The sequence below is a fragment of the Tetranychus urticae genome, chromosome 3, assembly GCF_039701765.1.
Source record: "Tetranychus urticae isolate SD_2017Ah chromosome 3, NJAU_TeUrti_SD_1.0, whole genome shotgun sequence".
Taxonomy (NCBI): domain Eukaryota; kingdom Metazoa; phylum Arthropoda; class Arachnida; order Trombidiformes; family Tetranychidae; genus Tetranychus; species Tetranychus urticae.
In genome coordinates, this window is record NC_142960.1 from 19,558,801 (window position 1) to 19,571,618 (window position 12,818).

General features: G+C 32.6%; 1 protein-coding gene across 1 annotated transcript in view; it reads left to right on the plus strand.

The window, feature by feature from the left end:
- LOC107363174 (uncharacterized) overlaps window positions 1–12,818 on the plus strand; it is a 96,224-nt gene that overhangs the window by 80,196 nt on the left and 3,210 nt on the right. The window contains exons 11-12 of the mRNA XM_015930357.2: window positions 645–786; window positions 926–1,017. Of these exons, the coding sequence (XP_015785843.2) occupies window positions 645–786; window positions 926–1,017 (234 nt within the window). The remainder of the gene's footprint in view (window positions 1–644; window positions 787–925; window positions 1,018–12,818) is intronic.

Sequence of the window (12,818 nt, forward strand, 5' to 3'; positions counted from 1 at the left end):
TTGTTTAATTGAATGAGCTACTGACATTTTCAGTTCGCTCGTTTTTTCTCTTCTCTCGAAATTCAATTGCAACCTGTAAATTGACAATTTCAAGGTTTACTCATTAGCAACTTTGCTTTGGTCAATTTAACATTTCAAAGTTTAATTGGCCGAAGAAAAGAGTTGACTAAAGTGTTGAAAGGTTGACGTTGAAATGGACAAAATCAGTTATTTAATTGGATGAAATTAATTTGCAAAGTTGACTTCAAAGGGTTCAAACTTTGCATTTCCTTTTTTTAGAAATTTTATTCTTTATTCTATCTGAAAACGAAAAATATTTCGATTTTTCATGAAAGGTTCTTTTATTGAAATTTAGTCTTTCTGTTCAATGGATAGTATCTTGGGTTGAACCTAAATTTCAACTTCACGAGTTTCGATGAAACTCTACTCCAGTTTTACTGACCATTTTTGTTGGTCATTTTGATTCCGAAAAAAGGTTGAAAAGCGTCTCTTGAGGCTTTTCATTTTGATTCAGAGAAGCTGTTGAAGTAATGATGAAACTGATTTTGAACTTTTGTTGAAACATTTCAACATTTGCTTTGTTCCACTTGTTTCAATGTTTTTAAATTTTCTGTTTTTTCTCTCCTTTGCCTTTCATCTTACAGAATTGAATCATCTTTACAAGTCCTTTTTATTTCCATGCATTGGACTTCTTTCGTTTCTCGGATTAATTGGAATATCAATTTACGCATTCAACTCGAAAAGACGCAAATCTATTGTACCACGTGACGATGATTCAAAGGCAAGGTATGATATCGAAGGGTTTATTTGGTTAACAATTAACTCGATCAACCTTTCATTTTAAATGAGATAATTCAATGTATTAATTTCCACTTTAATTTCATTATTTGTTTCATATTACTTGGAAAATTTGAAAACCCAAAAGTCCAAATTTGAGTCGAAAATCAAATAAAATAAGCCCAAAATCATCAAACATCAGAACTCCCGATGTAATACCTTTGAGAATCAATGATTCAGGTAATTATTACCTTTGGTTATTTCCTGGTGAAAATTGATTCCATTCACTTTTCGCCTCATAAATCATCAGATTGTGAAACTTGTCTGGTGTATCTAATGAAGAAAAAGGTTAAACAAAAAGAAAAAATGGAATCAAAAATAGTATTTTCTCTGCCAAGATGTTCGTTTTTCAAAGAGTTTGGCTTGCTTCTCTCAATTTGATTGTAATTTAGTTAAAAAGGCTCAATGAATGCAAAGAGAATCAACTCGAAATTTGTGATCCATCAAATTTTTTATAAGATAAGCTGTCTTCAATAGTCAGAAAATATATTGTCCGATCCATTCATGGTTAGCTTTTTATGGTTTAGTACCCGAATTACATCATTAAGACTGGACATTATAGTCAGGAGATCCGATCTCCAGCAACTCTGTTTAATTTCCGACTGCGCCTTTAAGAGCTCCACCTAAAACATCTGTCCCTGAATTATTAATAACAAGTGGAACCCCCGATCATGACTGATCGTAATTTTTTCACTGAAATACAATAAATTCAATCCATATTTAAAGACTCGAATTCTTAATGAAAAACCTCGTCAATGAGAAAAACTAAAAAATAAAATAAAATCTGGTTATACAGCTGAACAGAATGAAATCTTTCTGTACAGTTAAGGTACTACATTTTTCACTTAACTCTTTACTCGAAAGACGGTTTTACTTATCCTTCTAAACCAACAATAAACCATCAACCCGAATAACCAAAAAGTTTTTCCCCCAGAGTCAATAGTAAAAGATACGGATGTTGCTTTTTTCCCCTACCCTGTTTAAACGCTGATTTCTCAGGAACCTGAATTCCGAGAAAGTTCGAATTATTTTTTGCGATTGTAGTTTAATCATGGCTTTCATCCTATGTGAGAATTTTCTTTAGAACCCGTTTAGTTTGGCCACAATCTCCCCGCAAAAATTTCATAGTTTGACTTTATATATTGTATAGATAACGAATGAAATTATTTTCTAATCAAAATCAGCGTGATTTAAAAACTTACTTGTGCTTGGGCCATATTTAGACCAATGAAAGGGAATAGAGTAATGAAGAGGACGAGAGACACAATTTTCTTTAATTGCATTTTAACTTATTTTTGTAGTTTTAGGTAATTTGAAAACACAATTGGAAGAAATTACCAAATAAATTATAAATTTACATTTATTGAAAAACAAATTAGTTGGTTTTTAGTGGGTTCTTAGTTGGTTAAAGAAAAACTAAGTTGTACATACAATTTAAAATTAACTAGAACTACTACTCTTTTTCATTATATGTCATATATATATTTTCTTTTTCATCTTCATCCTCATCTTCATCATCATCACCAACATCCTGTTGGTAACCTTATAAGGCTAGATGCTAAGTTAGGTTTAAAATAACCTCAGCCTTGTTTTGAGAGTTGGCAAGCTAATCTTGCCAACTCTCTTATTTTTAGCATTTCCCCCTCCTCAGACTCAAAAGGTCCCTCTTTTGTTTGTCTAAATGATGATTCAAAAGATGATGATGGAGTTACAATTATGATTAAAGGTTTTAAACTACATGACCACCATTTACAACATATATAGTGGTCATTTACAATCAATGTCTCAAAGATCAATTGGCTAAGTTAATGTTATTTTCGCAGTCACGAAATTCATCAAAATTTTCACGTAATCTGCGAAAACTGTAGTAATAGTGATTTAAATGATATTTCGCTATGAGAAATTCAAACTCATCTATTAACAGGCATAGTCTAATTCTCAATTTCTGAGTTCTTCTTCTGTAGTTCAAGGATCTGGCTTGATGATACCAGTGATGAACAGCTACCATGTATAACATTTTTTCGCATAGTCGCTTTTCTATTAAGTATCTGCGAACTATTCTCCTTGTGGGGACGAAATTGCCTGTTTCCAGAAGAAAATCAATATCTTTAATTTTATGGCGTGCGTTGGTCTGCATGAATTTCCAATTGTACAATTGGTTTTCCATTTCTGAAATATATAATAAGGGATGAGTGAATTAAATAATTAGATTAATAAGGTAAATTAAATCTAAATGATTAATTTTTAAGTTAGGATTACAATTTGAACTACGTGATTATCATTTACAACATTTATGATAATCAATTCATTAACTAATATCGAACAAAATTTTTAAAATCTTCTATGTATTCTTTACGCATGATGGCGTAAAAGAAAGTTAGATTGTTACATTCTATGTATCGTTCTATCTGATCTAGAGCGACAAACATGTCCCCAACCAGAGCTTGGAATCTCCTGGTTCTTCCGTGGCCGTGTAATTTTATAAAATATAATTTTCTGTAAGTGATGGCAGCTTCCAACATCAGTTCCAGTACGGATAAGTATAACATATATTTGTAACGTACACGCCTTGGGAGTGGGAATTCTTCGTCTAAGATTTGGTCATTGTAGAATTTAATTTTTTCTGCAGCATATTCCTTCACATGCCTCCAATTAGCCAGACTAGAGCTCTTTTGATCTTCCATTCTGTAAAATATTCAAAGAAAACAAAGATCTTGGATTAATAAAGGTGATCAACATCATAACTTTTCGGGTTTTTGGCCTTAATAATGGTTCCTCTCGTCACCAGGCCGACAAAGTTTTGCGTTTTCCTATTAGGTTGAACATAAGTCGTTCGTTTATTCCTTATTTTGCAACCAATAAACAAGCAAAGTAGACTAATAAATGACATCAGTCCTGTGACTCCAATTAGTTGAACTAATGGATTAGAGCTGTGTCGTCTGACAAAATTTACAGCATCAAATCTCTCAATCACAATTGGTTTTAATTCGAAGCTTGACATGGTCGGACTTAGCAAGAGATTAATCTTCAAAGTTTCAGTTGCGTTAATGGTCATTTTTAAGTGAGTAACATTGTAAAATGTTTTTCCAATTGTGAAAACAGTATCCTTAGTTATTCTGAATGGATAAATTGGGCACGGTTTAGTGATATCAAATATTGTAATATTGGTATTGAAACAGTATATGTAAAGTTCTTCATTAGCAACTTTAATTTGGACATCGGCTCGCTTAATTTTTTCGGTGCAATTCTCTGTTTTCCAAAATTCATCCAAATTTTTATCATCTGAGTCGATACAATCATTATCATCAGGATTCAAGATAAGGTTGTCCTCGTTCTCAATATCTTCTGGATTGAAAGGACAAATTGAATTATTTCTCCAAATAACGTATTTTGGCCCACGATAAACTTTGTTACAGTAATGGGTTTCATTGTGGTGAATCAAACGAAAAGGGTCCGCTCTATAGATAATTTTGTTGGTGTCTATGACTGGTGAGTCGAACTTTATTTTCAATCTGCTGGTCCCATTTCGTTTTTCGAATTCGCAATTGAAATCTGTTGCCATTTCAGTCGGACAATCTGCTCCACATTCCAAAGTAATGTTAAATATCTTTAAGAATTGGTCACTAAGTCTTTTATTTTTGACATCACGCTCAGCCAATTCTAATTTACTTTTAATTGCTGATAATTCAATCATTGTTTTCGATGTTGCCAGCAAACTTAAAGGTGAATATTTAAAGTAAGTGTCCATTCGGTCATGCATTTTCTTCATTTCATTTGCTAATTTTTGCTGGTTGCTGGTCAAATTTTGAATCGCATTAATAAGGTTTGTGTCTTGTTTAAACTTATTATCTAAGTCTTCCCAAATTTTGTCTATAGCATCATCTTGTTCCATATTCGTCCAAAGATTGTAAGCTGGTAAAGTTGAACTAATTACTCCAACTATTGCCGTCACTGCTACATAAATTCCAAGAGCTACCAAGGGACCTACTCTTTTTGTTCTTCGTTTAACCGGACATAATTTGCTGAGAGGCTGAAAAACTGAAGTTTCAGTGGTTTGTTGACAAACTTGATCTGTTATCCGTTGGAGGTTTTTAATGTCAGATAAAAGTTCAGGAGGGCTTTGTACCGCACAATCGATAACTCGACTTTGTAGAATTGAGCAAACAGGACAGACTGGACAGTCTTTTGGTGTGCTAACAGTGCATTCCTCGCATTCGGTAGTTAAGTTTCTTTTTTTATTATAACAATAAGCCGTCTCTTCTTCAAATTTTGCGACGTAGTGGTCACCATTAGCTGTTAAACAAGCATTCTTGGAAGATTTGGCGCAATTTGTATTTGGGCTTAAAGTACAAGATTGCTTAATAGCCCTCCTTTGATTTTTGTCAATGATATCAATTTGATTGAATGGTCTTTCTGTTTCGAGGAGTTTCAACGTTCCGTTGGGCGTTAATGCAAGGCATGCGAAATCTGTTGGACAAAGCAGAGGATCTTGCACATCAGGTTCATTGTCGTCAGGCGCAATTCCGAGCTGACGACTAGTTAAGATTTTAATTTCAGGACAAGGAGCTTTGATTGCTATCATGATGTTGTGAGTTATTTGACCTTTTACAATGGGTTTATTGCTATTTTTCCAATTTATAAATGGAGCAATTGAAAAAGCAAAGTGTGAAGGAATGAGATTTAAAATCAGAAGTAAGCACAATAAGGTTTTAGCATTTTCTCCTGAACAACAAGATTTCTTTCTCTCTCGGTGATTTCCTGTCATTGATCTAGTAACTCTTCTACCAGTTGTTGAACCGTTAGGTTTATCTGGTTCGTAGTACTTCTTAAGTCTATGAATATGTGCCTTCTTTTTATCAGCTTTTTCCCCAAGATTTCGAATCTCATAAGTGGTTTCACCAATTCGTTTTTCAACGACATAAGGACCTTTGAACAATGGAGAAAATTTAGTTTCCTTTAAGTCGTTTTTCAACATCACCTTATCTCCCTCTCGGAAGAATTCGAAATCTTTGTCTCGGTCGTGTCGAAACTTTTGACTTTCTTTGGCAGAATTTGTGAAGTTCATTGCCATCTCTCGAATTGCTGGCCATTGTTCTTCAACAAATGTGACATATTTGTTGACTGAATAAGGATTACTTGGTTTTTGTTGTCGTTCGATAGCGACATCTATCGGTAATTTAGGTTCTCTTCCGTAAATTAGGTAAAAGGGTGAAGCTTTAGTACTAGTGTTATTAGCTGTATTGTAAGCAAAAGTAATCATTGGTAGTACTAAATCCCATCTTGGATTTTCTTGTACATAGTGAGTGATCATTCTTGTTAAAGTTTGATTAGTTTTTTCCACTAAACCATTAGTTTGAGGATGGTAAGGGGAAGATAAATAATGATCAGTTTTAAGAAAATAGTTTATCTCTTTAATTATTTTGGAAATAAAGTATCTTCCCTGATCACTTATTATTATTTTTGGGGAGCCATGTCTTGACATAATTTGTTCGATAATAAAACGTGCAATTGTTGTCGCTTTCTGATTTTTAGTTGAACGTGTTTCAGCCCAGCGTGTGAAATAATCTGTACACACTATTATGTATTGTTTTCCTGCTGAAAGCGGCAACGGACCAAGCATATCAATGCCTATTTTCTCGAAAGGATGGGACGAGGTAATAGATTGGAGAGGAGCTTCAAGCATGAGAGGACCTCTTTTGTTGGCCTGACAAACGGCGCATTTCTTAACATAGTCATTGATATGTGTGGTCATTTTAGGCCAATAATATTTGGCTGTTATTTTCTCATAAGTTCGCTGAAAACCAACATGTCCAGAAAGAACATCATCGTGATAGGCCTGAATAATTTGTTGTCTTAAGTTTGATGGTACTACTATGTTCCAACTAGTCTCATAAGGTCTTTTAACTATTCGATAAACGATCCCTTCATCTATTTTATATCTTTCTAATTTTCTTTGAGTTTTTATTGGTTTTACTGCTTTATTTTCAATCTCACATTTTAAACTCCTAATATAAGGATCGTTTTCCTGTTCAGTTTTTAATTGTTCATTTTGTAAAACGTTTTGCATAGTTAAAAATGCAAATAATCTTTCGTCGTCGTCTATTTTAGCTTCCTCATTTTCTTCGACGTCAGGGTATCTAGATAAAGCATCGCAGTCTTTATGATGTTTCCCTGACTTATAAGTTATTTTGAAGTTGAACTGTTGAAGTAATAACGAATACCTTAGCAATCTGGGAGGTAATTTTCGTTTAGACTGAAGAAAACATAAACTGCAGTGATCTGTAAATATTTCGAACTCAATTCCATCCAGATAAGGTCTAAACTTATCAATTGCGTAAATAATTGCACAACATTCCTTATCACTAATCGCATAGTTGAGTTCAGCTCCACGTAATAAACGGCTTGAAAAAGCTACAGGTTTCCATTGTTTCTCAGTTTCCTGTAATAAAATTGCCCCTACTCCGTAATGACAAGCATCACATCGTAGTTGAGTTGGCTTATTAGGGTCATAATGCATTAGTACAGGTGGATTGATCATTCTACTTTTGATTAAATCAAAAGCCTTTTGTTGTTCTGTTTCCCATTTGAAACCAATGTCCTTTTTAGTTAAATCTGTTAGAGGTTTAGCAAGAGTTGCAAAGCCTTCAATAAACTTTCTAAAGTAAGAGCAAAGTGCGACAAATGCTCTGACATCCGTTAAATTTAAAGGCACTGGATAATTCTTAATTGCTTTCAATTTGTTCTCATCTGGGTACTGGCCTTCTCTAGTAACTAAATGTCCTAGATAAAGGATCTCAGATTTACCAAAGAAACACTTAGTTGGTTTCAAAGTAAGATGAGCTGACCTCAATCGCTCAAACACAAGCTTCAAATGATCTAAATGTTCATCAAATAATTTTGAAAAAATAATAACATCATCAATGTAGACTAAAACACATTTATATTTTAGTCCGGCAATAACTCTGTCCATTAATCGTTGAAAAGTTGCAGGTGCACATGATAATCCAAAAGGCATTACTGTAAATTCATAAAGACCGTCTTGTGTTACGAATGCGGTCTTTTCTTGATCTTTAGGATCCATGGCTATTTGGTAATAACCGCTTTTTAAATCTAGTAAACTAAAATATTGTGCACCTTGCAAACAATCCAGAGCCAATTGAATGTCAGGTAAAGGATAAACATCCTTCTTTGTTATTGCATTTAGTTTCCGATAATCAACACAGAATCTTTTGTCCCCTGTTTTCTTATCAACTATGACAATGGGTGATGCCCATGGTGAGTTAGAAGGCACAACAAAACCTTCTTCAATAAGCTCATTAATCATTGTTTGAGCTAAATCCCTTTTAGCAGGAGAAAGCCTGTAAGGAGGTTGATGAATGGGTGGGTTCTCTTCTGTGTTGATTTGATGTTGAACCAAATGAGTGCATCCTAATTTGTCATTTGGAAATGAAAAAACATCTCTATAATCTTGGATTAAGTTCAACATGCAAATAGATTGTTCTTTAGTTAGGCTTTCATCAAGGTTGAACTTCTCATTTGATTTTACTTCAACTTGATTAGTCATAAGGTTGACAACTTGAGTCCCTACTTGGCTACTTTCATCTTCACTGTCGTCTGATTCTTCCCATGAATCTGGCAAGGATTCACTTTCTTCTTCTTCTTCAGTGTAAGGATTAACCTCAATAGTTTCACCTTGTCTAGCTTTTTCTCCTTCACCATGTCCTATGTAAACACTCTTTTGCCTTATCCCTAAATATAAATCAGCTTCCCATGAAACGTCTTGGCCTAATAATATTTCAATATTTGCTGGCAAATAATCAACTACCAGTACTGTTGTCTCAATTGCCAAGTCTTTATTTTCTCCTTTTAAATTTAGAATGACATCTACTTGTCCTACTGGAGAAATAGGAATATTGCAAGCAGTGTCAGTTAAAGGACCCTGATAATATTCAGGATTCTTGCCAATTGAATTTGCTACTTTCCTCGTTATTATGGTTACGTCAGAACCAGTATCAACCAATGCTTGAAACTTCTTTGATTCAATTTCAATATTCATAAAGATAAATTTACCTTCAGCAAGAGATGCATAAAAGGTTAACATCATACTTAATGATGGAGTTTGCGTTGCTAAATTAACTACTTTAGGTTTAGTCCACCTATTATTTTGTTGATTCATAGTTTGATTAGATCTGTAATTCATATTTTGATTCGATTGACCCATGCCATTGTTACCTTGTCTTTGCTTTTCATCGTAAATTCTTTTTCTACAATACTTGTAAACATGCCCTAATTTCTTACAATAGTTGCACTCGACTGGCCTTTGAGTTGGGTTAGTATTGAGTCTAGAAGGGTTTTGAATTGTCATTGAAGTTAACCTTTCATTCATTACTTCAACTGACTTCCTTAAATCACTGAAAACCTTCTCTAGACTCGTTTTATCCATCAACCCTTGTTCATTCAATTGCCTCTCATGAGTGCTTTCTGCAATATTTGCTCTTTGTAACAGAGCTGAAACGTCTTTTATTTCAAATTGATCAATGTATTGTAGAAGTTCAGGTAACAACCCTCTTAAAATATGTCTTAAGACCTGTGACTCTGGCATCTTGGAATCAACTCGTTTACATAATTCTTGTTTTTTCAATATATAATTAGCCACAGATTCTCCTTTCTCTTGTTTACAATCATATAATCTTGTTTCAATTATTGATCTATAATCAGCCCTACATAAATCTCGTACCATCATTTGTTTCAAATCATAATAAGTTTTAGGTGCGTCAGGATTATCTGGACTAGCATAACTGACATACCATCTTCTAGCAGTTCCATCAAGGTATTGGGCTATTCCCTTCAGTCTATCCTTATCACTCCATCCTACTGCTGTTGTTTCATACTCGTATCTTTCGAACCAATCGATCAAATCTTCTTTCCTATCATAGTAAAGGGTCTTAATATTATTGGGTTCATTGAAGTTTTCTGCTATAGTAGCTATCAAATGTCTCGGCTCATTAACTTCATAATTTGTCTGACTTGATGATTGTGTTGTTTTATCAGCCGAAATTTTAAAGAATTTCTTGGGTTGAGTTGCCATTTTATCTCAATTTGTTTAGTTAAATTTAAAGAAGTATTGTGAAAACAGAATCAATAAATGTTCATGAGTAATTAAAATCTAAACATCAAGTAATAATTATAATCTAAGGCAAAGTAAAAGAATCAATTTCACACAATAATCAAACATTCGGTAGACAACAATTGTATTGTTGTTTAAGTAAACACAGATATATGAAAATTTTAAAAATAATATTCATAACAATTAACTATCAAATGTAATTTGAGTAAATCAAGTGAATAAAAGCAAAATCCATATAATAGTTATAACTTTTATACAGAAACGTATAATTTTTAACTCACACAACATTGTAGTAGTTATGTAACAATGATAGAAGCAAAAGTAATTTTAATCCAATTCACAATTAAATAGTATATTCACAACAAATAGAAAGTTGGACTATAAGATATTCAATATTTTCTATTATGATATACTTTTCTTAATGCACATATTGAACATTGCGGATTATATAATTTTTATCCCAATCCCACTTAATAATCATTGTATTTAAAACAACAAAAAGAAAAGATGAAAATGAACATTGAATTCAACATTTAAACATTTTCAGGATCAAATATTACTTAAAAGACTATTAAATTTCAATTATCAACCATTTAATTTAAACTAATTTAAACATGTTCAATTTAAACAAGAAGAATCGATTTTACACAGGTGCATTGCTAGAAAATATCTATTCATGCAATGAAGAGGAAAATTTTACTGAATATTCTTACCTTTATTAATGTGATTACCACTATCCGTCTGTTACCACCAAAGAATTTTTCGCCAGTTGATGAATATAAAACAGTTCGAAAAGATGTTGTTTATGATGGTCCAATAAAGGTGAAATCAACTGGGTAAAACTCAAACAATTCACTATGCACTTTTCACTGTCGTAGGTGGTTTACCATTTATTTACACATTTATTTATTAATTGGACAATTAAAGTTAAAATTGTTGGTCAAGATCGCTAATAAGCGATCCTGGCAAGATCGCCATTTGGAAGAAATTACCAAATAAATTATAAATTTACATTTATTGAAAAACAAATTAGTTGGTTTTTAGTGGGTTCTTAGTTGGTTAAAGAAAAACTAAGTTGTACATACAATTTAAAATTAACTAGAACTACTACTCTTTTTCATTATATGTCATATATATATTTTCTTTTTCATCTTCATCCTCATCTTCATCATCATCACCAACATCCTGTTGGTAACCTTATAAGGCTAGATGCTAAGTTAGGTTTAAAATAACCTCAGCCTTGTTTTGAGAGTTGGCAAGCTAATCTTGCCAACTCTCTTATTTTTAGCACAATGGAAAAACTTCACAAGCTTAAAACTTGAAGTGATATCTCGTATGAATGCAAAGAAAATCAATTCAAAATTTGTGATTTATCCTATTTTATTTTTTGTATAATAAGCTATCTTTAATAGTCAGAAAATATACTGTCCAATCCACTATGGTTAGTTTTTCATAGTTTATTTATGATTTACATCATTAAGAATACTCAGGTTCTCCGAACACAAGAGGTTCATCTCCAGCCATACCGATTTCATCTCCAACCATATCGATTTCATTTCCAATCGCACCGGTAAGAGCTCCACCTAAAGCACCTAGAGCTGTCTCTGGATTCATTAACAAATGCAAACTTTATTAACTTGGACGTGAAATGAAATTATTTTTTATTCAGAAGCTGCGTGGTTTAAATACGTACCTTGTGCGCGGACCATTTTTAAACCAATGAAAGTGAATAGAGCAATTAGCAAGATGAGAGAAACGATTTTTGTCAATTGCATTTCGACTTATTTTTGTAGTTTTAGGTAATCGAAATAATGAAAAACTTGACAAGCTTGAAACTTGAACTGATATCCTTCCTTGTATTGAAGCATTTTGGTAACCGACTCTTAATTGCTTGGTTACTCATTTTTACTTATTAATTTACATCTGAATAAATATCATTATTGATGACAATAGAAACTCATTCTTTGAATTCAGCTAACACTGTAAAAGTTAAAGATTATGATACGATGTAATTCACCTGCTAATGATCAAATCAACTTTTACTCTTTACTCACCTTAGCTGGTATCTTGAAGGTTATTTAAATGTCAGCTCGAGTTAAATTTTATTGTATTTGTTTTGAAATTAGCATAGGTATACATGGATAAGGCCATTGGTTCAGGTGATCAAAATAAATTAATATTTAGTAAGTGCTTATATATTCAGTAAAATCAAATTGGGCTTAAATTTGTTATCCTTTAAAGTGAAATGATAGTTTTTTTTACTCAAATTGACCGTAAAGACGCAGATTATCATAATGCAAACCGACAATGATTACACTTTGATCCAATTGTCTTTCCAATTATTGCATCCATTGGATGATTCAAACGCATCTAATGAATTGAAGAAAAAAAACATTCGATTGGGTTGAATAAAGTCAAAACGAAAGTCAATTCGAAATTGTGTTTGGAACATTTTTTCTCAACTCTTATTTTCTCATCAAAAATATGATTGATGTAAATTTCCGGTTAAATCTTGAATTGAAATGGCATTTCCATTTGAAAAGACAGTTGAACAGATTCTTAAAGGTCATAATGATAAACATTGGATAATAATAATAATATGTTTTACCCATTAAAGGAGCAACGGAAGGCAAAGTTTTCAAATAATGAAAAAGGAAATGAATGGAAACATTAAAATTATCTGAGCAACTTCCGAACTTAACGTGAGGAAAGAAAAGAGTTGAACATTATTTCGAGTAAAAGAGGCGAATTATCAATGATTCAATCATCATGATGATCGAAAACAGAAAATGAATACCAGAATGGAAACAATTGAAATGTTTTACCAAAGGTTAATCAACAATTTGCTCTCATA